This window comes from Maylandia zebra, linkage group LG16, assembly GCF_041146795.1.
Source record: "Maylandia zebra isolate NMK-2024a linkage group LG16, Mzebra_GT3a, whole genome shotgun sequence".
NCBI lineage: Eukaryota > Metazoa > Chordata > Actinopteri > Cichliformes > Cichlidae > Maylandia > Maylandia zebra.
In genome coordinates this window covers 18,956,932-18,984,897 of record NC_135182.1, presented here as the reverse complement: position 1 = coordinate 18,984,897, position 27,966 = coordinate 18,956,932, and the positions used below count along the sequence as shown (strand labels likewise).

Sequence of the window (27,966 nt, the reverse complement as noted above, 5' to 3'; positions counted from 1 at the left end):
TTTCATCCAGTCATCGTGGACGCCCCAACATTTTTGAGCTGTGCTCTTCAAGATTCAAACGTGTACATGGCACATGGGTAGGCAGCCCCAGTGTTGACGCCTTTGGCACAGAAGTGAAGCAAAATTCGTTTGTCTTCTGAAACGCGAGAAGGGAAGACAAAACCCTGTTTTTAATCTCTTTAGAATAGTGCATCTATATCAGATTGGAGGCTTTTATTATTTCTCAGATTACCATCTCTTACATTTAATAGCGCATCTTCTCTACAGCGAAGGGAGAAAATGGGCGTAATGGTGAGAGGAAAATGCAATCGAGATGTCAGACAAGCACCCGATTAACCACTTACAGAAGCAATCTCTGCATTACAGCTACACCATGCCATCTCACTTTTCCACTCGGCCTGATCCTTCAAACATTACTGGCCACAAGGTATTGATTTTCCATTCTTCTCAATATCGTGTTGCTGTTAATAGAATTTACGCCAGACTATCAATGTTTCAAGGAGGCCTGCCCCTCCCTCCTCTTAGCGTACAGTCAGGATCTTGTCACCCACAGACAGGGCACACTCACACTGTTCCAGTTGGGAGTTCATACCTGAGAGAGAAAACATGGAAATTGGCAAAACAGGCAGACATGAAATTTGTTTTGGTGGCAGTTTGGATAGATACCGGCAGCAGAAGAGGTGAGTCAAAAGCTGTTGCACTTTTTTTGTGATTAACAAAAGATACATGAGTTTATGTGCAAATTATTTGGGGTTGAAATATGTCACCTACTTGACTGTGGTATACGTTTCTTACAGAAAATTGTGTGTCAAATCAAATCAAACCACTCTGCTATAGACAGTAAATCTTGTCAGGTGTAACTTTGCCTGCAGTAATGTGTAACTTCTTTTGGACTGAGGCATGAAAACTAAACTAATAATTCCCTAATATGCATAGCATTCAAAGTACAATGCATATTGTTTATTTGGAACAGTGGTGACAAAATTGAAAAAGTTGCGTAGGGAGTTATATTTCAAACTAGTAACTAATGGCTGAATTTCTTTTTATTTTTTTTGATAAATTTCTATTCAGCCATGATCACATGCAAAAACCAATTATGCTGCATATTGTCGGGCTAATAATACCCTAATCCATGGCATTAGAAATGATGCGTGCGCTCACAAATTCTGGCCAAGAGGCTTGGAGCCCAGCCTGCAGCAACACTGAGCTCCTGATTCAAGTGACAGCGTCGGCTTGGTGACCTTAGCAGCTTTCCATGGGCACATTGATTTTTCTCCCACATTACAGATAATTGCTGGATGCTGTGAATCCTATCCTCCCCGGGCAGCAGGGAGGAGCTTCTGTAGTGTGTTGACACAAGAGTGGCTATCTGATTTGAGGAACGTGATATCCTGGGATCTTATTGAGTGCGATTGACTTCTGTGTACTTCCTGTCTATGGCATGAGTATATTTAACAACTTGTTTTTAGCTGCTGGTGTTGTAAATGCTCTGTATTACTGACAAGGCACATTGGTTAAATTGTGTAATTAAAATAAATAAATAAATACAAGACTGTCTTTTAGACTTAATGAGAACAAGGGCTCTGTCCAACTGCCTTTAATACCATTTCAATTTGTTTAATTAATTATGATGAATTACCTGTGGCAAGGCAATATGGCAATGTAGATAATTATAACGAATAAGATTTGCAGGCAAATAGTGTAAATCACATTATCGCGAAAAAATGAGCTTGACAGCTTTTTCAAATAGATTTGCAACATAAAGGTTGAGCCAAGCAGTTGCTTTTATTATATCAATATGATTTTTGTTCTGCATGGAACCACTCTCATCATTTTATGCAAATGAATGCATCTACTGTTTGTTCTGCTCCACAAAGTAATGAAAAAGTCACTTTTATTGTTATTATGTGAGGCAAAATCTGCTTTGATGGACTGGAAACCAACTTGTGCCACTTTCGGGTCTTTTGCTTGTAGATGTAACGGCACCTTTTGCTTAGTTTGAATTTTATTATTTGACTTTTTGTTTCTTACCTATTTTAGAGCATTGCACTTAAGTCTGTTGGACTAAATAACTAGAAGGACACTAGCAGAGCAAATCTCCTGCCAAGGCCAATGTCAATGCAAAGATGCATTAGGCTTTTTTTTTGCCCGTTAAAAACTAAATGTTGCAGTCATATAAGATGCCAGTGCAATTTGCAAAGGAGCATGGCATTTTACATTGTTCTAAGAAATCAGATTGGCTAGCCACCCACACTCAGTGAACAGCACAATAAATCAAATGAGTACAGAAAGCACACTGCCTATCATCAACATCTTAAATCATCCCTGTTATAACCCCAAGACAACATGCTAAATGTGATTCTTAGTCATGTACACTGTGCAGGGTCATTGCACTTTGCACATCCCCTGTCCCCACTCTAAGTGCTGCGGCCTGTTTGTCATGGAAAAACAGGCCACTGATGCATGGCGCTGTGGCCCAAGGGCGAGCAGTCGGCCACATGATTGGATGGATTCATGTGTGGTATTTATCTCACAGAAAGGTCTGCTTTTGTCTGCTTTAACTAGACACAGCACTCCTTCCTGGCCATATGGCCGTGCCTAGATCCTTGATATACATAAACAAAAACTGTCCTCAGTTGGCAATGTGCACACATAACTACAGCAATAATCTGGTGCAATATATATATATATATATATATATATGTGTGTATAAAGAAATATTTTTTATGAAAAACAGGCCCAGACTTTCTGTTGCACTTTCTTGTTGTTATTTAGGAAGCTGAACTTTCACTTGTAGTAGACCACTGTGTGTACTTGCCATGGGATGTGTTATGCAAGCAGCTCCATTTGCTTGCAGAGGCAAAGACACGTGCCTCGGTTCATAACTAATGGAAGACTGTGTATGCCATTCATGCATGAGAGAATCAACATGGTATAATCCCGCGTGAACTATCATGACAGCACAATGCAGCGGTTTTGTGAGAAAATGCCATAAAAGCCTAAAATGTTAACAAAGAGGGACTCATCCAGGCTGGAGAAACTGATCAGGAGGGCTAGCTCTGTGGTCGGCATGAAGCTGGACACTCTGGTGACAGTGGCAGAGAAAAGGACATTAAAGAAACTGATGGACATTATGGACAATGCTGGGCATCCTCTGCACACGGCCATAAACAACCAGAAGAGTCTGTTCAGTGACAGGTTGCTTCTCCCCAAGACAAGAACTAACAGACTTAAAAACTCCTTTGTCCCACATGCCATCAAACTGTTTAACTCCTCTCTGGAGGGGAGAGGGAGGGGAAACAGGAGGACAAAGGAGGGGGGAACAACTAAGCTGTAGTGCCTCTGCACCTCACTGTACAATACCTTGTGCAATACTTTTTGTAAATAGTCAACAGTGCAATAGACTCAATACTTGAAATGTGCAATTCACTTGTATTTTTATTTTTTATTCCTATTTATTCTATTTATCCCCTTTGTATATTTTATTTATATTTGTCTCTGTATTTATATATATGTGTGTGTGTGTGTGTGTGTGTGTATATATATATAACAGTTCTGTAACTGTAACTTTGGTCGTTGCTGTGCTTTTTTTGGAAGTCGAATTTCCCAGAGGAACCCACCCGAGGGATTAATAAAGTTCTATCTTATCTTATCTTATCTTAAAAACACCACGCATACACAGTTTAACAGGCTACATTATTGTACTTTTTTAAGGAAAGACTAGTATGAATAATGAAATAATGGATATATTAGATAAAAATAATACTGTATTGTGCTACTGTATAATATTGAGGTTAAGATCTAATTCATTGGTTTATATAGGATTTAGGTTAGGCTCTGTTAGGGGTGACAGTTGGCAGGCAGCTAGTGATAGAGTTTGGATTATGCTTGAAGCTTAATTTTTAAGCTCTCATGGATGATAAAACACATGCCATTTCCAAATGCCTCAAACAGGGATAAGATAAATATTTCAGATAATGTAATTTCGTAGTAAGCTGAGACTATAGTGCAAGCAGTGATGTTTATAGCAGTCTGAACGGGAAAAACTGGAAAATCTTAACTTGGCATGACGAGTCAAGTAAGGATGAAATATGAAAACACCACAGGTGTGATCACCCAAACGAAATATGTTTTTCATGAGAGCCTTGCTCATCGATGCAGCTTTAACCAGCACAGCACCCCATTGGAGCCCAGCTGTTCAGCATTGATCTCTCTGTGTTTTCTGGTGCACCGGGCCGGAATGTGATGTTATTTCATTACTGAGGCAGAAGCGACAAGCTCGGTCTCCGCCTCCAGGGCACTGGCCACTCACTTGGACAGGGGCACTGTATGTAATAATAACTGAATGGCTTAGTCAGGCGGAGTGCAGTTGACTATTAAAAATCCAAATCAAGCAGCGAGAAACTCTGGAGTCAGGAGGAAGGACGGGAGCACGCATCAGTGAAGAAGGCTTAAAAGGCCTGGACAGGAAAAACAGAAACAAGCACTGCTTTAAATTTGATTAGACTTGTCACCAGCAATGGACCCAGATGACAATGAACTCGGCATCTTCACTGTTATTCAGTGAGTACAGTGCTGTGGATTGGTGTGTTTTTTTTAGTATTTCATATGTCAGTGAGAACTAGTTGGTGTAATCATAAAGATAAACATATTTGTATGTTCTAGAGGGCATTTCATTACCTTTTAGCTTTTTCCTTGACTTAAGAATTGATTGTGGTTGTTGCTGTGTATTGATTTAAGGTCATGGGTTGGCCAACTTACTTTTTACCAATACATTGCAATCATATTTCTGTGGGTGTGAAAGACAAATAGTGTTTACAACTTATATAAAAACGTTTTATTTTACATCTTTGCATTTTGTAGTAGAATGGTGACAGTAGGTGGTTGAGGTTATCCACTCAAATGCCAGTGTATAACAGGTGCTACACAAAGTTATGTAACTGCAGTTTCCTCATAGATTAAGATAAGATAAGATAAGATAACCTTTATTAGTCCCACACGTGGGAAATTTGTTTTGTCACAGCAGGAAGTGGACAGTGCAAAAGTTATGAGGCAAAAATTAGAATACAATAAGAATAAATACAGTAAACAACTGTACAGAATAGAATAAAATACTATATACAGTAGAATAAAATAAAATAAATATACAATAAGATAAAAAATAGAATACAAATACAAATACTATATACAACTGAGTAAAAATACAACGATGACAGAAAGGATTATTGCATATGTATGGATGTATGTATGGAGTCTGACAGCAGTGGGGAGGAAAGACCTGCGAAATCTCTCCGTCCCACACCGTGGGTGCCGCAGTCTCCCACTGAAGGAGCTGCTCAGTGCTGTCACAGTCTGCTGCATGGGGTGGGAGATGTTGTCCAACAGGGATGACAGCTTAGCCGCCGTTCTCCTGTCACTCACCACCTCCACTGGGTCCAGAGGGCATCCTAGAACAGAGCTGGCCCTTCGGATCACCCTGTTCAGTCTCTTCCTGTCCCCAGCAGAGATGCTGCCGCCCCAGCAGACCACGCCATAAAAGATAGCAGAAGCCACAACAGAGTCATAGAAGGTCTTCAGGAGTGGGCCCTCCACTCCAAACGACCTGAGTCTCCGCAGCAGGTACAGCCTGCTCTGCCCTTTCCTGTAGAGGGCGTCTGAGTTATGAGTCCAGTCCAGTCTATTGTTCAGATGAACACCAAGGTACCTGTAGCTGTCCACAGCCTCAATATCCATACCTTGGATGTTCAGTGGTTGCAGTGGAGAATGCTTGTGCCTGCGGAAGTCTACCACCAGTTCCTTGGTTTTACTGGCGTTGATCTGGAGGTAGTTCAGCTGGCACCAGTCCACAAAGTCTTGAGTCAGTCCTCTGTACTCCTTGTCGTCCCCATCAGTGATGAGGCCGACTATTGCAGAGTCATCAGAGAACTTCTGCAGGAAGCACTGGGTGGAATTGTGGGAGAAGTCTGCAGTGTAGATGGTGAAGAGGAACGGAGCCAGAACCGTTCCCTGTGGGGCCCCCGTACTGCAGACGACCCTGTCCGACACACAGCCCTGAGTCCTCACATACTGTGGTCGGTCGGTGAGGTAGTCCAGGATCCAGGTAGTGAGGTGATGGTCCACTCCAGAGTTCACCAGCTTGTCCTTTAGAACCGAGGGAAGAATGGTGTTGAAGGCACTGGAGAAATCAAAGAACATGATTCTCACAGTGCTTCCAGCGGTCTCCAGGTGAGCGAGGGAACGATGTAGGAGGTGAATGACGGCATCATCCGCTCCAATGCCAGGCTGGTAGGCAAACTGAAGTGGGTCCAGTGATGAGCTTATTAGGCGCCGAAGCTGAGCCAGGACCAACCGCTCCAGGGTCTTCATCAGGTGGGATGTCAGAGCCACCGGCCTGTAGCTGTTGAGGTCCTTGGGGCATGAAGTCTTTGGCACTGGTACAACACAGGAGGTTTTCCAGAGCTGTGGGACTCTTCCCAACCTCAGGCTCAGGTTGAAGAGGTGCTCCATCACCCCACACAGTTGGTCCGTGCAGGACCTGACGACCCTCGAGCTGATGCCATCTGGACCCGCTGCCTTAATAGGGCTTCTTTACAGCCAAACTTTAGTATGTTTGATGAATTCAGTCCACACAGCTGAGAGGTCATGTTATTATGGAAGCTTACTCACTGGCTTTGTTTACTGAAAAATTTAAACCTGCAATTAGACATTTTTTGGTTACTTGAGGGTAGTCATTGAAAGCAAGCCATGAACGCAGTATCGGAATATCGTGACTTTGGCTAAAATAGCAATTAATAACTAACATCATCCAGCACTTACAGAGCAACATTACCATTTTTTAAAGATAAATTTGAAGCCTAAAAGTCCAAATAATGAGCTTAAACTTACTGCAAAGCTCCATGAAGTTGCAGAAGGTTTAGGTGAGGATGTTCTGTAAGTTCAGTGTCATGAATTCCAGACACGTTCACATTATTCTAGTAAAAGTAAAAATGATGATATTAGAGCCATAGTGGCTGAAAGCAGCCTTGTCATTGGTATCCGGACCCTATGAACTACTAAGTGATACTGCAAATAAGAGATATTTAGACATAATGAGTCTACAGACAAGTGTTCAGTGTAAGAATTTTCAATAAGGTGTGATGCGTGCTTTTCTCCTGCTGTTTTTTTGTTTTTGTTTTTTTGGTATTTAGTCACACTTCTTATCCTATGACAGAACCTTGTGCCTGTGAATTATTGCCTGGGACTTCAGTTGTTTCTGAAAGTGCTCCAGTGATAAATACAGTGGGGCAAAAAAGTATTTAGTCAGCCACCGATTGTGCAAGTTCCTCCACCTAAAATGATGACAGAGGTCAGTAATTTGCACCAGAGGTACACTTCGACTGTGAGAGACAGAATGTGAAAAAAAAAAAAAAATCCATGAATCCACATGGTAGGATTTGTAAAGAATTTATTCGTAAATCAGGGTGGAAAATAAGTATTTGGTCAATAACAAAAATACAACTCAATACTTTGTAACATAACCTTTGTTGGCAATAACAGAGGTCAAACGTTTACTATAGGTCTTTACCAGGTTTGCACACACAGTAGCTGGTATTTTGGCCCATTCCTCCATGCAGATCTTCTCGAGAGCAGTGATGTTTTGGGGCTGTCGCCGAGCAACACGGACTTTCAACTCCCGCCACAGATTTTCTATGGGGTTGAGGTCTGGAGACTGGCTAGGCCACTCCAGGACTTTCAAATGCTTCTTACGGAGCCACTCCTTTGTTGCCCGGGCGGTGTGTTTTGGATCATTGTCATGTTGGAAGACCCAACTTTCATCTTCAAAGTTCTCACTGATGGAAGGAGGTTTTGGCTCAAAATCTCACGATACATGGCCCCATTCATTCTGTCCTTAACACGGATCAGTCGTCCTGTCCCCTTGGCAGAAAAACAGCCCCATAGCATGATGTTTCCACCCCCATGCGTCACAGTAGGTATGGTGTTCTTGGGATGCAACTCAGTATTCTTCTTCCTCCAAACACGACGAGTTGAGTTTATACCAAAAAGTTCTACTTTGGTTTCATCTGACCACATGACATTCTCCCAATCCTCTGCTGTATCATCCATGTGCTCTCTGGCAAACTTCAGACGGGCCTGGACATGCACTGGCTTCAGCAGCGGGACACGTCTGGCACTGCGGGATTTGATTCCCTGCCGTTGTAGTGTGTTACTGATGGTGACCTTTGTTACTTTGGTCCCAGCTCTCTGCAGGTCATTCACCAGGTCCCCCCGTGTGGTTCTGGGATCTTTGCTCACCGTTCTCATGATCATTTTGACCCCACGGGATGAGATCTTGCGTGGAGCCCCAGATCAAGGGAGATTATCAGTGGTCTTGTATGTCTTCCATTTTCTGATGATTGCTCCCACAGTTGATTTTTTCACACCAAGCTGCTTGCCTATTGTAGATTCACTCTTCCCAGTCTGGTGCAGGTCTACAATACTTTTCCTGGTGTCCTTCGAAAGCTCTTTGGTCTTGGCCATGGCGGAGTTTGGAGTCTGACTGTTTGAGGCTGTGGACAGGTGTCTTTTATACAGATGATGAGTTCAAACAGGTGCCATTCATACAGGTAACGAGTGGGGGACAGAAAAGCTTCTTACAGAAGATGTTACAGGTCTGTGAGAGCCAGAGATTTTCCTTGTTTGAGGTGACCAAATACTTATTTTCCACCCTGATTTACGAATAAATTCTTTACAAATCCTACCATGTGGATTCATGGATTTTTTTTTCACATTCTGTCTCTCACAGTTGAAGTGTACCTCTGGTGCAAATTACTGACCCCTGTCATCATTTTAAGTGGGGGAACTTGCACAATCGGTGGCTGACTAAATACTTTTTTGCCCCACTATATCTTGCTGTATTATCCTCATTGAGCTGAAGTAAGCTCTGATTATTGCTGAAAAAACCCCCCATCTGAATGGAATCCGTATAGTGTCATGAGAAACAGCAATGTAGAGTTGGGAATCATCGTCATAAATCTAAAACTATTGGCATGTCTTTTGATGACAACACCAGAAAACAAGCATGAAAAACAGTGAAAATAAAATGTCCCAGGATCGAGCCTCGTGTCACTATGGAAGTTTGTTTCGAACACTGAAAAAAAGAAAGAAATTGCAGGCTAAGTCATCTAAATAAAGGTGGTATGGTATGGTATATCAAAAAAGTGTCTCGAAATGTAGACTTACTTTTGTAGAACTCTGACAGACAAAAAAACGAAAGAAAAAACAACAGTGGTGGAACAATCTTCTATATGTCAGTTGATGGGTTTATTTTTTTGAGGCATATGTATTTTTGGGGCACAATGAAAATGCTATCTAGCTGTGAATTAGGACCTGTTGTCTGTGGGCCGTCTATGACAATACAGTCAACTGTGACCTGCACTGGGGTCAGGTAGAACAAGGACAGGGATTTTTATTTATTTATTTATTTATTGGTCTATTCAAGTCGATACCAACACCATTTACAATCTCTATCCCTACTAAAGCCATTTCTGTGCTCTGATGGGCCCAAAGGCCTGATTGGAAGTTTTCCAAAATATAGTATGAGTAAAGAAAATAATTTAGTTGCTCAAAAACCTCTGAGCCTAAACGTTTAAGGGGACCGTTGAATTAAGCTTGTTTTTCTTTAGCTGTGTTACCATAGTGGCCTCATATGCAGTTGTTTTTAGGCTAATATAACATATCACTTCTCGTGTTAGTGATAGCAGGCCTGGAGGTGGCTATCTAGTCCCTGAACATTTCTAACCTGGTTCTTAATAAATGGATGCACCAAAACATGACCTACCCTTGACCCACAAAAACATGTTTTAATAACCTGCAGGTTAACCACTCACACAGATAACTATGGTGATGAGCTTACTGGCAGTATCCCCATTATGCAGCTTTATTCACTCCACACAAAATAGGCGACAGCCTCCAAGTATTACTTTGAACTTTATCAGCAGGTGTAGTGAAACTGGCAAACCAAATCCGTAATCTTTTTAAAGCGTAGCACAACTCAGCCAGGTAACACTTCACTTCTTAGCCCAATTAGTCACACCACTGAATATTCATAGCAAAACGGCGTTCAGATCTTTAAACTCTCCCCTAAAAGCTGTTTAATTCACTGAATAAATCATCCGCAGCCAAGGCGTAATTAGTGTCGCACTAAGAGACTGCGAAAGTTGAGGTTCTGAGGTGGCTCACAGGCAAACACTCACAAACAAACCAAACTCTGCAGATGAGGGCGTTGTCTAAGGGCAGTTTGCTGTAGTGGCTCCTCAAACACATGTTGTGATCCAGAGGGCACTAATGCGAAGTTCAGAGGGTAGCGGAGGCTACACAGTCACATCACTGCACTGTACAAAATGAGAAAACATGAAAACATGATGTCACAGCAGGCGTTACCTTGTATCCAGAAAAAAATGTATTCTGAATGGGTTTTTTTTAAAGAAATCCTGTGTTATCTAGAATCATTTGCAACATTTAGTGGTTTTACTTTTATTATTTTTTAAGGCAGTCGTCCACAGGCAGTACTTACAAAATTAAAGAAGTGAAGGTTTTAAATGGCCAAGTGTGCCAGAAAGGCTGAAATCAGCTGTTTTAAAAGGGACTCAGCGAGGGGGAGAGCAAGGGATCAGTAGGGCAGCGGGGCTTTATCGGTCAAAGCTTCAGCCATAGTCGCCTTATATCACGCTTCTGTCTGACCCTAATATTCTCTGCCACTCGTGTTGGCCTCTGGGCGACAAACCCAAATGGACAAACATAACTGTCTAAAATATGCTGAGTCTCTCAATCTTTGTGCCACAGGACACTGCAGTTGAATTTGAAGCAAATTGTCAGACACGCTCTCTGTTCTGCTCTTCAGTGCATCTTTACCATCTCATCCAAAAAAAAAAGGACTGGCTGTATTTTTTCAGACATGTATCATCAGCCAAATGTTGTTCGGATTGCTCAAGATGCTTCAGTCCAACAATTTAGAATCAGATTGTAACAGTAACATTTTCGAAATGATAGCTAGATAGATCAAAAAATCATAGGCAAAGCACTTTTTTGGGGTTTTCATTCTTCTTTTCTTTGTTTTCTTTTAGTTGGATGGTTTATGACAAAGTAGCACAAAAATGCCAAAGGAAAAAAAACAGCTATATGGATGTTCAAATCTAAAACTCTTAAGTAGATATTCAGATCAACAGCAGTTCACCTGGGCTCACGCTCACTCACCGGGAGGCTCACCCATTTTTACCCATTAAGTTGTATCTTTTCTGTGGCAGCAAACATGCCTAAGCCTGACCCTGAGTGGAAGTGACAACATACTTTATTTTATGTATCACTCTCAGCAAAGGCACACTGACTCACTCTGAAGAGCCTTATAAGTTGTGGCATTTTAATATAGGATCCTTGGTACTTGATTGTGGAAACACAAGTTGTAGCTTGAATGAATTTTTTCAACTAGAATCAAACACTATTTGTATTCTGTGTATGCATTTATTTATCCTTTGCTACCTGCCATTCTTATTACCTGTTTTTTATTCTCCGATTCTCTTGTTCATGTTCCGAGCAGTGAACTAGATAAAAGACTCTCCTTTTAACTCTTGGATCATTTTGCCTATACTGTGATTAAAATGGAAAATCTGAGAATTGGGCAGTTTTTAGTTTATTTACTTTTGTCGAGCTTTTATTCTCTTTAATGCCAGCAGGTGTTTATATAATATATTTGATGTTGGTCTTGTCTAACATCAAAAATGCATGTTTTACTGATCTCGATAACAGCAAATTGTGCTATTTTCTTTTATCCAAACTTTCAGATCCACATGAATAAGTGTGAGGCCTCCCTGGATCAGAGAGAAAGCTAATTGGCTCTTGGTGGTTTTCAGTAGAGGTGTTTGATCTGAGGTATTTCATTTATGAAGAGTAGTTCTTCCTCCTTGGGTTACTAGACCTTGTGGTGATCTGCGAATGCAATGGATATGTGGCATTGAGGCATTTTTTAAACATCTGAACCATTTGAAATTCCAACAGCCTCCTGCTTCGGCACTCTGGGCATTACTAACAACATAAGACAGATCCTGTTATCATGACATGTTAAAGTCATGCTTTTCTTTTAAGATAAGTGCATTAACTCTTTATTTATTTGAATTGGACGATACTATTAAAATGTTTGACCTCACATGAATTGCATCAATTAGAGTGAGCATTTAGCTGCCGAACTGGTTTGAAAGGTCAAAACAAATGCACTGTACAGTATAGGAATTGTAATGTGCAGCTGTGATGCAGAGACCTCATCTGGGGAGGGGACACATAAGGTCCTCACAACTCTTCAGCTGCTCTTGCTACTCCTCTGTTGCATATAATGTGCACATGATGCGTTGCCAGCTTTTATTTAATCCTTCCTGCTCTTTTCAACCTTTTCTCGCTTTATGGAAAGACCCACATGTAGCTTGATCAGACTGTTTTTCGAGCAATTCTTAGAATCCAGATCCATCCTTAACTAGAAATTCTTGTGCCTTTGCTACTAAGCACACACACAAACATCACAAATCCTCTCACATTCCTCTTTCCACTCTCATCACCCACAACCACCGCCATACATGTCCCTCCCTCCCTCTGCCCCTCGCTCTGGCTCTCTCTGCCTCTCTCCAAAGCTGTTGTTACTGTGCGGCTCCTGCACATCATTCCAGCACGATGGAAATTAAACGAAGGTGGCTTAACGCAGCTAACAGAGGCATGCTTTGAAGGATGTAACCAGGGGAAGCTGCACTGCCAGATCCTTTTCCATGGGCTATGGATTTGTGTTGCTGAGGCGAGGACACGGGAATCACTCAGCCATGCAGAAGCACAGACAACAGGACTAATCTCTCCTCCTGACTTGTGGAAGCTCCACTTTTTCCCCCTTAAATTATTTATTCTCTATTGCCAAAGAGTGTGAGGGATAATGGGGCCGGAGTGAAGTAGATGGTGAATCTGTAGCCTTGACTGCAGTCTGCAGCACACATGGATGTGTTCAGCTTTGTGAAGATGCCAAAGCTGTCAGGGTGAGTCCAACGAATGCTGCTATGAATTTGCCAGTCTGTGGATTTGCCTGTTCGTTCTGTAGCAGCCGGCGTTTTGTATGTTCAAAGGCATGATTCAGATCACATGTTGAAAGTGTTATTAAAAATGCTGAGTTATTGATTTGTTCAAGAGAGCAAGTTGTGCAGTCACGTATGATGTGAAATGAATGAGCAAGTGAGAGAGATGGCAGTGGGGGTGGATGCAATTGGTGATGCGATTCATGTGTCTAAACTGTACGTATCTAAGTTCATAAATATTGCAGACAGTGGACACGGTTACTGCTCGAGTATTATGTAATATAAGGTAACCATAGATATTATGAAACATGAGAAGAAGCAGCAGAGGATGTTGCAAAATTTCAGATTATTCCAGGAAATTGAGTCATAGCAGTGATTGCTAGTTCTCAGCAGAGTTTTAAGTCATTTTCATTTTGAGTCAGTTTAGGGTACTGATCATAGCTTTCTCAAATGTTTTAATTCTGCCTAGAGTTATGACATATGAGTGGTTTTTTATCTTTAAAATCAAAATACCTGTGCCCTGAACAGGAAGAACATTTACAGTTGCTAAAGAGCCGTTTAAATCATGACACTTTGCAATTAAAATTAAAAGACAGCACATTTCGGTTTACACATTTACTTCCTTCATGTGGGTCATTTTCATTTGTGACAGATTCATAGTTTCATATTGGTTTTGTTTTAGAAGAAGTCATTAGAAGCAATGATAATGCAAAGCATAGATTAAAATAAGTCCTGAGGAATTCATTCGTCGACGGGGCTTACACCTCACCTTGCGCGCACATGGGTCTGCTAGATTGAGTTGATCTCCCCCAGTGGACATTAATCCTCCTAGGGGATTTGGCTCCATTAGAGGCACCACGGACCACTGATGAGAAGAACAGCTGATCACAAACAAGATACATTAAACAAGCTACTGTGTGTCACAGAAATGTATATTAGGAGCGTATCATTTCACTTATGAGTCATCACTGAACTGCACTGGCAATTTTTCATTAGTTCTTTGTTTATGGAAAAAGACATGCATCAAAAATACTAGCGTTGCACCTCAGTATTCGGTTTATTTACGAAGCCCTTTTTCATAACATTTCAGCTGGAAATCAAACAGGTAGCAGTGATTTTCCATCGTCGTACAGAAACACTGCTTTCTATTTAGTATCCCTCCATGGCAGCAATGATGCGGCTCCCAGTGGACCACCACCATCACTGCATCCTGTCACTGTTAATAATAATGCCACACAATGCTAACCCTGACTATGAGTTACCACTTCTACAGAAGCATTCCCCTCCCTTTGTTGTTGCTGATGTTTGTCTCCCTCTCATCTACCATTAGGAATTTAAGTCAGCACGAGTCTGTATTTCACAGCGAAACCCACTGTATTTATTCAGAGAGCTACAAGAAAGGCAAGAAAGGCTCCCCTCATTGTCTCTTCTTCCTGCCTTGCAACACCCCCAGATGTGTCTGCTATCAGAAACAAAGGGTTGATATAGCTTTCATTTTCTTCTTTCTCTGTTGTTTTAAAAATCAAGCTAGCATTTCCACTTGTTTAAGGTTTTGTAACAAGATACAAAGCAATGATGTCCTCTTTGAAGTTGCTGCTTTTCTTTAGCTTTTAAGAACTTATTTTCCTGGAAATTACAGTTACACTTTTGATTTTCTCTAAATATAAGCAGCAGCGATAGGCAGACAGGGCTTTCCTGAATCAACTGGGTTGCTAAAAGGTGTACAGCAATCTGTAGCTGTTTGCTGAGCATGCTCATATATGAAAAAAACAGCTAGAATATTGTTCACTGCATCTTGTTGGAGCTATATTTAGTCACTCTTATATAAATGATGGCTATGTTCATTAAATGTGCATGTTTTCCCGCAACCAAGTAATGCAGAACAACAGCTAAAGCTAATTTACTTGGACTGTGTGACTTCATGCTTGTGCTGCTCACTTGGATCATTTCTGGCTGTGTTTTCCCAAAAAAAAATCTATAATGTGAGCCATTGTTCAACATGTTTTGACTGCAAACTTTATTCACAGGAAATCACTGGTCTGGACACAAATTGATTAGCCTAAATGTTCATCAGAGTACACACAGACCAAAAGATCTGTCATACTTAGCGTTCAAATCAGAAGCTCTCAGGGAAGAGTAGAGCAGAAAGGACTCTGGGTCAGAAATGGTAGCCAGCTGGCTGGTGGATGAGGTCTTAGGCAACTATTTATTATGTTGCGTGCTGTAGAGCTTTTAGCGTAAAAGCAGTGAGTAGCACAAAGAGGTGCAGGAGCATTCATGTCTAGTTCAGCACCCACAGGGTAAGTTCATCACTATATTTGGTTAATGCTTTCTATAGAGAGCTATAGCACAAAGGATGGCTGGGGGAAATGCAGTGTAATAACAAAAAACACAGATTTCTTTGTTTAGCTTTGAATATCTTTTACTGCTGGATTTATCATTTCAACCAATTCAATCAAATGTAGTAAGGTCTACTACTCGGCTGGGAAACGCATTGTGTGTATGCAATCATGCACATTAAGATTCTGATTAGATATTTAGTGATATGCTCTGTGTTTCCTACATTTTAAGTGCTACTGCAGACTATATCCAGCTTTCAAATAGTAGCTCTTTTGTAAGATAATGGTGTTTTGTCATTTAACAGGTAAACAGTGGGACATCGAGGTTCCTTTACTCACTGTAACATAGCAGGGGGATCACAGTGGGTGGGCTGTTTCCCAGATGCTTTTTTATACCCACCCAGAGGAGATTAACTAACCAAAAAACATTTCTATATAGAGGCACCAGAGAGCTGCTCAGGATAGTGCGGTTGCCCATGGCAACAATATCAGTGCTTACGAAGACAAACACAGAAATACAATATTCATTTAGAGTAATGGGGAAAACAGACACTCTTATTCTGGAGTGAGTGTTATTGTGCAGACAATTTCAATATTATTGTATAATGGCATTATATGGGACAGAGAAGAAATTTTAATCACCCAGGCAGTTTGATTTTTGGCTGCGTTAATGCGATGTGGTCATGGGAAAGTCATTTCTTGCAGAGTAGAAAAACAGTGATTTCTTCTGTGACGTCAAATAGATGCAATGTGGAGCAGCAAAGAAAGCATTTATGTACATAAAAGCGAGCAGTTTGTTCAAAGATTAGTAGTTCCGTAGCAATAGCCTTCATTTTAATTTTGGTGCGTATACAGCAGCACACAATATAAATCACAGGCTGGACCGTGCTCTTTTGTGCTTTCGTATCGATCAAAGAATTAGAGCCAAGGTGGTGGTTTGGCAAGTCGAGCAGAGGGCAGATGTTTACTGAAACAAGAGGCAGTCTCTAAAAGAGGAGCAAAGGAATAGGGCCTTTAATCAGAGTGGTTCCACTCTGTCTGAGCCACTCTGCTCTACTCCCTGGGCTCTCTCCCAGGAGATGGTCATCTCATCTGCTGTCTCTCCACTGATTTCATATCCAAACAGAATCACATTAGTGGTCTATCTATGCATAACTGTCTGTTTAAATCAAGAGCACTGAGAAAGCAGAATCAGTGCCTCTTCACAGTGTGCCTCGAATCATATTTGTAACACTCCCCTTTTTGTCAAGCAGGTAGAGTTGAACAAAAAGACCCACTTATTGTTAGATTGACCCCACTGTTGACCTTAGAATAAGGTGATGTCAAATTTTAATAGCTATAAAATTGTTTTAATGCTGCTAGCAAGGTCATTTTGATCGTGGGAATATATGAAACTTGTGTCTTTAAGAGTCTTTGTCTGGCAGAAAATGCTGAACGGTGTGCTGAGAGAAAAATGCTTTTTTAATACAGTAAATGCTGTAAGACAGAATCCCTGTATCACACTAATCTGGCTGCTGAACAATGTGATGATTTATTCAAGATGGCATATGCAAAGGAAATTAGTATGGCTCTCTCAACCTGGGGATATTCGCTTTCTCTTGCCTGGTGCATGCTGGGAAATGTGTAGGAAACAAAAAGGAAATGCAATAGGTTTGGGCCCCCTGGGAAATGGCACATAAACATCAGTAAAATTTGGCTGCTGCTTCCAAACAGGAATCTTTGTTGCAAAATAGACTTGTGAGAGCAAAAACACATCTATATGTATATCTATATCTATATATGTGTGTGTGTGTGTGTGTGTGTGTGTGTGTGTGTGTGTGTGTGTGTGTGTGTGTGTGTGTGTGTGTGTGTGTGTGTGTGCGTGCGTGTATCTTGAATACCACAAATACCTCATGAATAATTACTTTTCTTTTTTTCTCTGTATGCATAATGGCCCACGTGTGGCACCAGAACGTGGTTTCACATAGCCAACCCTCATCAAGATTGTCAAAGTAAATTATTTAAACTAACTGGAATGCCTGTGTTGGAATGCTCTTCTTAGTTGTTGCTTGTTTATAATGCATAGTTACTCCCTACATAAATAGGACTTCAGCATTCATATAACACTGGATTGCTTCTATGAAGTGAAAGTGAACTCCTGTGATTAAGCAAGGGTCACACTGTTCATGCTTTTTTCCTATGAGGCACTGAAAAGTGATCTTTTTGCCATCACCAGGACAGAACAATCCAACTGCTGACTGGAACATCTGCTCTTTTAATTTCTGAAAACAAGGCAAATTCACAATTGAGCAACATTCTGTTGCATTTATCTAGTTTAGATTATAAAACCCTGATGTTATTTTCTGTGTTAGCAAAGTTTTTCATGAGGAGAGCCTAATTTCCCTATTCCTTTTAAGTGTTCCTTTGGCGCTCTTTTAAAAAATGTTTTTGGCTGCTACATGAGCTCAATCTAATAACATGAGCTCAATCCAAAAGCATGCACAAAATACAAAAAAGGCCTCTGTGCATTTTGTGGTTTTAGTGTAATTTATGCTCTGAGAAAGCCTACATTTTGCCTCCCAAATTCTTGTTCTAATTGTCCTCACTCTGACTCTTGGGTAACCTGTTCATGAATTGTGCAGCATGGCTTGCCTACTTAGCGCTTGATTACTTAGTCCGATGTGACTGTGGAGGCATTATTTATTGATGCTCACTGAGGAAGATCGGTTTCACTGTCCACCAGTGGGTGAACCTTTTCAGACGCTTTGTTAAGCTGGAGCGCTGCGACGTAGTGGCATAATGGTCCTCCTGTCTGCAGACAAAAGAAATCAAAGATCACAGTATCTATCACTATGCTGCTGATACATTGTGGCATAGAGTTAGGAAATGGATTTTTTGGAGCAAATCATTACTTCAGTCATATATTTTGAAGGCACCGCATCTGGAACTGTAAGTAATACACTTAATTGTGGTGTAGACCTTTGGAAAAAATGTCAAGCAGATCACTGCTGACGATGTAGTGTTGGGAAAAAATATCATAATTTTACAATATTATGCACTTGTTGGATTTTTTGAACATCTCCTGAGAAAAATGTATAAATCTTCAACATCAGACAATGCCTGTGTTAAAATGGCTGCTAGTACAATGGTGGGTACAAAGAGGACTCGTCAATGAGGTGGCTCCAACAGCGTCAGACAGTATCTAGTTGTGTCCACACACATCATATGAGCTGCAGGAAATGTTCTAAATATACACCATCGAGGCCTGTTCCCAGCTAATGTACTGTAGGTCAAATAAATCCATATCTGTGTGGAAACACTAATAACGCCAAAACACACCACTGCATTGTTAAAGTAAATCACATTGCTTCACAAGCAGACGTAAAATGTGGTACCCAAAGGAAAAACACCATTTTCACTGCAGAATTCAATTTTTGAAATGAATTAAATATGACTTAATGCATCCAACAGCACTCAGATGTGTTTTTATTAGGGTAGCTGACTTGAGAACTGTGCTCCAGCTTTTATTGCATTACTTTGTCGTGGACTACCTGTTTGCACCAACTAGCTTTGCAGTGTTTTGTGGCCTTTCTTTCAGCTTACACGTGTTGATGAAATGGTAATACTTTATCAAGATCTCATGAAATAGACATGTGCATACACACACACGCCCACTAGGACGCACTCTTTCATACAGACACAAGCACACCTCGCACGCATTTTATTATCATTGGTACAGTAACTGGGGAAACATTTAGAGGGAAAGAAAGAGGGGCTTTGAATAATGAATGCGAAGAGCCCTGTTACACGGCAGACAAGCCTTTGAAGTGACACAACTTACTGCCACTGCTTTCATACCATCACCAGTGTGCAGACACAAAGACAGAGATAGAGGGAACAAAAGAAATGGGATGCAGAGGAAAAGACAGATGGAAGCATTTTGACCAATTACGGTTCTCGTGAACACCTTCACTCTGCCAACTTCTAACTGTGCAGAACTTTGTTTTGCTGGTAAGAATCAGAAAATCAGCTGAAACCTAGATTTAGACTGCTGCTGTCTTCCAGATAATAGGCTAAAATGAACTGTTTTGAGGATGGCGGTGGCTGGTTATATTCTCCGATAAACTTTATCAAATCGTCTTGGCGTTGAGCAAATCAAATAAGTACTTCATGACAGAATTCCCCTGGGCTTCTTTTATAAAGAATGTACTGACATCTAGAAATAAAACCAATTTCATGCCTCTCAAAGCACAAGAGTGAGCCATGACAACTCCGCCTGTGTGTCGAGCTTACGTAATTAATTTGATTTGTATGCACTCAGTGAACAGTGACTATGGAACATTGTTTATCGCGCAGGAATCGGACAATCTCTTATCACTTGGGCTGAATCGCTTTTTATCTGTGCAATTTATTTATTCCATTAAGATTCAAAAATCTCTGTTTTTAGTTACTCTGCCGTTAGACTAGCCGATCTGACCATTTTTGCACAGGTTTTAATGAAACCACAAATGTTTACAAAAAGTGGAGCTAAGCTTGATTTGACTCCTCTTTCTGCCTCCGCAGCCACAGGACCAAATCCTCAGGCTGGCCGCCCCCTTCAGGGACCTGGAGTGCTTCACAGGGACCCCCAAATGGATGGGACATGGGCACCAACAGAGAGGGGCGTGACTGCTACATCAAGTAAGTGCCCTATGTTTAAAGAAAGTGAGGGGGAGCTCGCTCTGTTCCAGATGTTTCAGACGCTTTGCCAACCTGTGATTATTCCAGCCACGTCACTGCCTCCACACTGTCTCCATCTGTGCATTCAGAATACTGATTTTCTGCTCCCTCCGCTGCTGCGCACACTCTGCCCCTGCCTACTCTCACTCTCTCTCACGCTCTCACACACACCCACAATACTCCTCATGCAGTCTCCCAAATGCAGAAGAGGGCTTTTGAGAGCGCAAGTGTGTGCATGCTGCTGTTGTTGTTGATGATGACGATGAAGAAATTCACCTGTGCATGGGCTTGTTTTGATCTGAGAGTCTTCACATTCCTCAGAGGATGCAGGGTTATAGTGTTATCAGCGTAATTGATCCTTCTTAACTGGCACTTGTGGAAATCTGTACTGACAGGTAAAAAGAAACTCTTCACTGGCTCTTCGTGTGTTTGCGTGTGCAGTAGTGTAACAAGTGTTGCTGTTATGTTGATTTGGTCGGGATTTTTACTATTTCGTCAAAACACAAATTAGACATGCTTTTAACAACCTAATCTATACTAACCGTTTCTGGAAAAATATTCTCTGCTTTCATTTGTTCATAGGAGTTTTAATTCTTCTTATTGAATATTATGGGATGTAACGAGTACATTATTAGCACAGCAGGTTTTGTAATACAGATACGTCTTCCAGTTGTGGTAAAAAAACAACAACAAATGTTTATTTAATATATGAATAGGAGGTATGCGCTTGTCACACACGGGTTATGGCATGAGAAGCGTGATGTCAGAGGAGTTATATAAGAAGTAAGGAGCAGTGAAAGTGCAGGATGCAGAGTGTGTCTGCAAGAGGCAGATCGTGGAGGCTGTTTTGGCTCCAGCCTTTCCTTTCTAAATTTAAGGAAGATTCATAAATAATCAAGTGGCTATCTTAGTTTGTCAAGCCTCTTAGCTGCCTATGCTAAACTGTTGTATTTCTCAGTGGAATACATGTCTAGTCTGTGTGGGATGAGCACATGAATAAAGCATTTACCAGACAATATGAACAGATTGACATACAATTATTAATGTCGTGTCATTTAAAGCAGCTACAACAATATAGAGATATGTTTTGACACAAGTGGAGAGTTAAATGAGTTACATTAACTCATTCATGTAACTGAACCTGAGATGGGAGGGTGTTATTGGGATTTTTGTTGATGACCTTTTAGGCCAAAATTAGACTGCAATAGTGAGAATCGGCCCAGCATTTCTTCCTGTCGCTTTTTGTTTAGCTCACAGTGCAGCTTGTGCACTATGCGGTAGAGCTACACTAGCAGCTAATGGGTATGATTACAGACCAGTGGATGCATGGCTGTCCGCACAATGGGACTCTAGCCATGTTTAGCAGGTGGCCATGGAGAGGAGGCGGCAGCATTCTTCCTGAATGCACAGGTCCATATGGTTTTGATTTGTGCACAATCTGCTGAGGTTGTCATTCCTGAGATAAAACTGACACATAAATTCAAACTAAATGTTCCTTTTTGCGATACAGTATGTAATAACTGTAGTTGTCATATGATGACAGACAAAATGTTTCAGTCAATGCTTTGGGGTATTAAAGGCAGGGACAAAATGCATGACTTTAAGAGGAAATTTCGAGGTTAAGAAGCTAAGGAGGCCAGCATACGGTTAATTCGTAAGTCTTGTAAATGCTGCAGTTTATAAAAAGCTTATTTGAATTTCTTTTAAATGCATCACTTAATAATTTATGGAATATTCTATACTCCTGAGTCGTGGGAGTACACTGGAGGTAGTATATTAATTTAAGATTATATGTTTGCAAACTGAAATAAAATGTATTAAACAATCTGTACAAAGAAATGTAATATCTCTGTTTAAAAAGACTACCTATCTAGGGAAGTAGATGTGACAGATACATTTTCCTAATTAGCTATAAAATAACCGAATACATTTTGCCCTTTTAATGATTTTAAGTAAACGTGGAATGATTGTGCAGAAGCAAATAGATTTTAGAAAAAAATGGCCAGGTCCACGATACAAGTAGTTGACATAATGGGACTCATTATTTTTAACTAAGCTTCGGTTTTCAGTCTTGTTACATCAGACTTTGCACATTCTGCCCACAGTCGTTCTGCCTGCCAATACTACTGTATCACACCACCAGGACAAGAGGTCCCTGTGTTTGTTTGGTCATTTAATCAATTATTTTTAAAATGTAGATGCAAAATGGTATTCAGTCTGTTGATTTTGTCGTGTAATATGGGATAACTGTATGTTGGTTGGCTTTGCAACTTTTAATTGCCAGTGGAAGACTTGAAGCTGTAATTTCTTTTTTTTTAAACAAACACGATAGTCTCCTAATTGCAAATACATGTATAATGGCCACAGCATAATATAGCACAGTCAATGTTAATTAGTATACAGTGCATACATACACAAATCATACAAAAATCTTGACCAACCGTGAATCAGTGTGCCATTGAGAATGATTTATAGAACCAGTTTATAGACTTTTATATTAGAATTACAACTTCATGTAGAAAAATATCCTCTATCTGAAATGTTGTGTAAAGGTACACGAAAGAATTCAATTCTAGTTTAGGACTAGGCTGCTACTACTAACAAACAAACAAACAAACAAAGAAAAACACAAAACCATTTTGGTTTTCTTTTGTTATCCGTTCAGCAGCTGAATTTCACCCTAATGGAACATCACATGTTAATTAGCCTGGGAAGAAGCGGCTGAATCCTCCACTTCCAAAATATCAGTTGACAGTCATTTAACATCTTTGAACTTGTCAGCAACTTGCTGTTGCTGCCTTTTCATTGCATTGGGAATGCAACTGACAGATCTCACTGTGTCTTTGTGCCGTGAAAGATTAATTGTTAGTATTTACTGGTGAACAGTACATGTGTCAAGAATAACTGTGAATTACACACTGTCTGCCCACAGCTTTAATTAACCAACATTGTTGGCACCATATGGAGTTGCTGCCGCTGCTGCTTTTGCAGCCAGGGAGAGCAGAGAAACACTGTAAAAAAAATTAAAAAAAATCTGATCACAGAATATGTGAAACGTACATGCTGGCTTTTCACATCTTTTGAGTTCAAAAAGCTAATATAACGATGATTCTCTTACAAAGATTGAGAAAATTCATTTTACCATGGTAACTGAAGCAAAACGTTTGATAAGGTTAGAGTCTTGATTCGCAGCCAGCTATCAATGGTAGCAATATGAGTAAATCTTAAAAATGAAACTGTTTTACTGTGCGCCTGTCATCTACAACAAAAGTTTATTGCTCTAAAATGGTAAGGTACTGCATCTATGTAGCTAATCAAACACCATTTCTCATGCTGAGCAGGTTCACAGCCTACATGTATTCTGAATTAAGCTTTTTTGGATGCACTGCAGAGCTACAGCAAACTATTTCGTATAATATTTTACTGTAACAACCCCTGTGAATAATGAAAGCAGGCTAGATTAATCACCTCAGCACTCTCGATCATGGTGGCCCATTAGCTAAACCCTAACAATGTTCTCAGCCACACAGACCATAGAAACCGCGTTCACAACGTGCATCCACAACAGTATAGATCTAAACATCATGACATCATAAGAATAAATTCATGTTTAAGCCTAAACCCTTTAAATTTGCATGAGTCTTTGCAGGTAATAAACGTACTGGCTGCTACAGTATTTCATGCTCGAGAGAGGTAATGCAACATAATTCTGCCAGACGTGTAAGTCCCCACTCATGCAAAAGAATGAGACTCTACGTAAGACCTAATATTTTGTTCTTCGAATGCATCAATATTTACATTGTCCGACTGTATCACAAAGGATGGAACATTGCTGTAAGAAAAAAATGCAATGTCTGGAGGAAAATTCACTGACATGGCACTCTATATTATAACTGTCCTGGATCTTTATTAGTCTGGCAAGGAAACACATGCCTATTATTTAACACATTTAACACAACGGTGTGAGAAGTACAGATTCTTTGTGAGGCATTACAATGTGAGAATACAAACATTGGAGCCTGATTAGCATCGCCCACACGCTCTATTTCTGCAGCATTGTACACGTTCGTTATTCTGAAACAATATGTGGCATTTTGTTTTTAAACATTGTGGGTATTTGGAAGAAATTACAGTTTTGTATACAGTGCAGTTGATGTCTGTCCTCCCATTTTAATTTTTCAATAGCTATCTCTTGTAAGAGCTGTCATTGTTTCTCAGAGGACATTCATTTTAGTGGTTATATTAAGCATTTAACAATTAGAGACGCTGCTATTAATCTACTGGCTTATTTTTATGGTCTGTAAATTGCATTTATTTATTTTTATAAAAATGTCAAGATTACTAATAACCAGCAAAGGTTATTTAGGATCAATCAAAACCACCCTGCCCTGACAAAAACAGTTAATATCCTTTTTATCCCCACAGCCACGTCTCCCAGAGCAACTCCCTGGAGGAAGTTCGTCTGGACGGAGACAAGTTTGTTCCGCCAGCGCCCCGGAAGGTGGAGATGAGGCGAGACCCAGTGCTTGGCTTTGGATTCGTAGCAGGCAGTGAGAAACCTGTGGTGGTTCGCTCAGTCACGCCAGGTAGCACAATCCAGCTACACAGTGGACTCTACCACAACACAGTGACTCATTCAATCCATGACTGTTACTATATCAACACGAGATGAAAGCCTCCTAAAATGTGGCTAAGAGGAAAACCCAGTGAGACTGTAGTTTACGTTGATGATTCATTGATTTGAACAGTCCTCAATGAGAAAGCATTCATTAGAGCTTTGAGGCCCAAGACAGGAAAAAAAAAAAAAGGTAGGACCGTGCAAAGTTTGGACCATTAAGTCTTTTTTTGGTGTGTTTTGGCAGGGGGTCCATCAGAAGGCAAACTGATCCCAGGGGACGAGATCATCATGATTAATGATGAGGCAGTCAGTTCAGCACCCAGAGAGAGGGTTATCGACCTTGTCAGGTAATACAGCACTCTTAATTAACTTTAATAAAAACACCCAAACATCCAAAGATTTAATACTTTTTGTACAAAATGACATATTGTAGTTCATTGCACTGTCTTTACTTAAAATTTCTGCTCTAAAATATATAAAACAGTTTACTGCCTATGGAGATACTGTTGATAACTGCAAAAAACATAAAGCACTCTAAGCATACCATCACTGTATTTCTTTATCTTATTCTGATATGCTCAAAAATCAAATATCATAGCTGGATAGATAAAGCAATATAACATTACTCTAGCCACCTGCTTCATTTAGCTGTATGCTGGTGTTGTTGTTTCTTCAAGCGTCTCATTAGATTAATTTCATTCACACAGCTGAGAAGCTGGCACTGAGCCTTTGGTCCTTGCGTGACCTGTGCTGCAGTCTGTAAACAGTACATTAGTACAGGGAAAAGTGCCCATGTGGCCACTCCTCTACAGCTCCCGTGGCCTTGAATAGGCTTCTTCTCTGCAGCAAAGCTCAGCACAATGGTGCCAAGACAGGACTGCCAGGTGCACCACTTTGAAACTGTGTTCGTTCTGCTCTTTTCTGACTGTATTAATTGTGTTGTTCATAAAAAACTTCTAAATTTATTGAAACTTAACCTTTCATTATTTTTTTTGTTGCTTTTATCCCGCAGGAGCTGCAAGGAGTCCATATTGCTAACTGTTGTTCAGCCGTACCCAGTAAGTTTCCCTGTCCTCCTTATGAATGAAATCCGATACATTCCACTTGGCTATGTGTGCATTTGGAGGTGATTATTTTGTTGACTCTGTGCAAACAAGCCATTAATCATGCCATATGTTAGTTCTGGCACAGCATCGGTAATGCCTGGGCTAAGTGTTAGAGCCCAGTGAACTCACGGGGAGTCTGATTGCTGCAATCTTTCCAAGTTTTCTCGTGTTGTAGTGTTAGATCCTCACAGAACCTCATGTGAACCTGCCACTCCAGCATTTACTAGAGTTACAGAGCACCAGATGGCGGTGAACACACAGTGCCAGGAGCATATATTCAGCCTTTGTTTACAGTTCACATAATAATTCAGTGGGAATGGATTTATGCTTGGATTCCCTCCAAAAATAGACCAAACCGTCAGTGCATGTTCACAACAAGGGAAAGGAAAAATCAAAATATAAACTGTATTTTGACACAAGACCTGTGCTATGTCTTGTGTGGTAGAAAACTGTATACAATGAAACAGTAATCGTAATGTTTATTATAGTTCAGATTTCATCCAGTCATCATGCATTTTGTTTATGCACTTTGCTCAGTCCTGAACACGACAAGCCTTTAGGAACAGCAAGGATTGCGGCTGCAGAAAAGCAGTGTACAATACTTTGAGGACCGAGCTCTTATAATCCTGTCTGTAATTACTTCTGTTTACCAGGGGTTTCTTTGCAGGCTCAATGACATGAGGGTGTCCTCTCTCTTATCCCTTTGCACAGTGCCACCTTAATTGCATCATCAAAGAGAGAGTAATAGGAGGGTGTCATGTTTCAAGAAGGAAGCATGCCCTTGAATTTTGTGAAGTGAAAAAAACCACACACATTTTAATGCCTGTTTTTCCACCTTCTTTTCCTCTAAAAGTCACCCAAATCGGCATTCATCAGCGCAGCCAAAAAGGCCAAGTTAAAGACTAATCCTGTTAAAGTCCGATTCGCTGAAGAGGTCATCATCAATGGACAGGTCCCAGTAAGTCACATTGAACACTAATTCATATGTTACACATTGGCGCTTTGAATAGAAGATGGCAGAAGCAGACTTGAATTCTTAAGGCTGGAAGGTTTTTTTTTTAGAGATATTAGAAATCCCAAACCGTAAAATGAAATTCTTTATGACTGAAAGACAGAACATTGACAAAAAAGGGGAAACACTGTTGGGTTAGGGTTAGGTAAAGTAAAATGTCAGTATTATTCTGACTCTAAATGCCAGAACTCTGTTGGCTTAAAAATGTTATAGAAGAGAAAATTAAATGTAAACAAACATCATTAGTCACATATTTGTTACAACAGCTGGCACACCATTTTGAAATAAAAAAAACAAAAAAGTATTAGGGTGACTGTCATGCATATGCTTGTGAGTGACATTTAGCTGTAAATAAGAAGCTCTACCTTAAAAAACAATCTCACCAACTTACAAGTTACCTCCTTCTTGCTTTAAATATTCAAAAACTACAATGTAAAACTGATACATTTTTTAAAGAGCGTTATGTTACACTTCATTTCTTTGTTAGGAAATATTCACCTCCTGAAGTCTTTGTACTATTGCGAGATGAACAGCGAGCTATAGAAGTAGGTGGAAGAAGTTGTGTTAGCATTGCACAGAGCCAGGTTTACTTTTACCACATTTAGTCTTTACATAAAGCTAAGTCAACTGTCTCCTGGCAGTACATTCATTCTATACAGTGGTGTGAATCTCTTTTTATCACCTCATAAAAGTATGTTTCTCAAAATGTTTTATCTTTTCTTTGATTTCCTTGAGTGTGTCTTCCAGTTAAAAATTTCCCACCCAACCCCAGCTAATGCACCACAGTGGATTATCAAATTAGCTAACTTTCACTTAGAAAAAGTCAAATCTGTTAATCACGTATGTTATATTATATCCTCAGGAAACTGTGAAGGACAACTCCCTTCTTTTCATGCCAAATGTTCTGAAGGTGTACCTGGAAAACGGGCAAACTAAATCATTTAAATTTGACAGCACCACATCCATTAAGGTAGGTGGTGGAAGAGCGCCCCTTCACTATGAAATGCTGTTGCGTAACCTTAAGTGATGTTCATTTTAAATATTGAATGTACATTATAAAGTGGAAAATCCTCTCTTCAGCACAGCCTTCAAAACCTTTCAAGTGAAAATATGA

The 27,966-nt window shown here is 40.3% G+C and overlaps 1 protein-coding gene across 5 annotated transcripts in view; it reads left to right on the top strand.

Moving 5' to 3' along the window:
* The first annotated feature begins 583 nt into the window (after window positions 1–583).
* LOC101484711 (FERM and PDZ domain-containing protein 4) overlaps window positions 584–27,966 on the top strand; it is a 37,302-nt gene continuing 9,919 nt past the window's right edge. The window contains exons 1-7 of one of the 5 annotated variants that reach the window (XM_076874941.1): window positions 584–680; window positions 19,961–20,077; window positions 24,542–24,702; window positions 24,979–25,081; window positions 25,747–25,792; window positions 26,694–26,798; window positions 27,715–27,822. In XM_076874941.1, the coding sequence (XP_076731056.1) occupies window positions 607–680; window positions 19,961–20,077; window positions 24,542–24,702; window positions 24,979–25,081; window positions 25,747–25,792; window positions 26,694–26,798; window positions 27,715–27,822 (714 nt within the window). In that variant the 5' untranslated portion in view covers window positions 584–606. Of the gene's footprint in view, window positions 681–4,290; window positions 4,564–12,616; window positions 13,044–15,315; window positions 15,380–19,960; window positions 20,078–20,259; window positions 20,512–24,541; window positions 24,703–24,978; window positions 25,082–25,746; window positions 25,793–26,693; window positions 26,799–27,714; window positions 27,823–27,966 lie in introns of those variants that run through there. The other 4 variants (XM_004557841.5, XM_004557842.5, XM_076874942.1 and 1 more) reach the window with 4 other exon arrangements.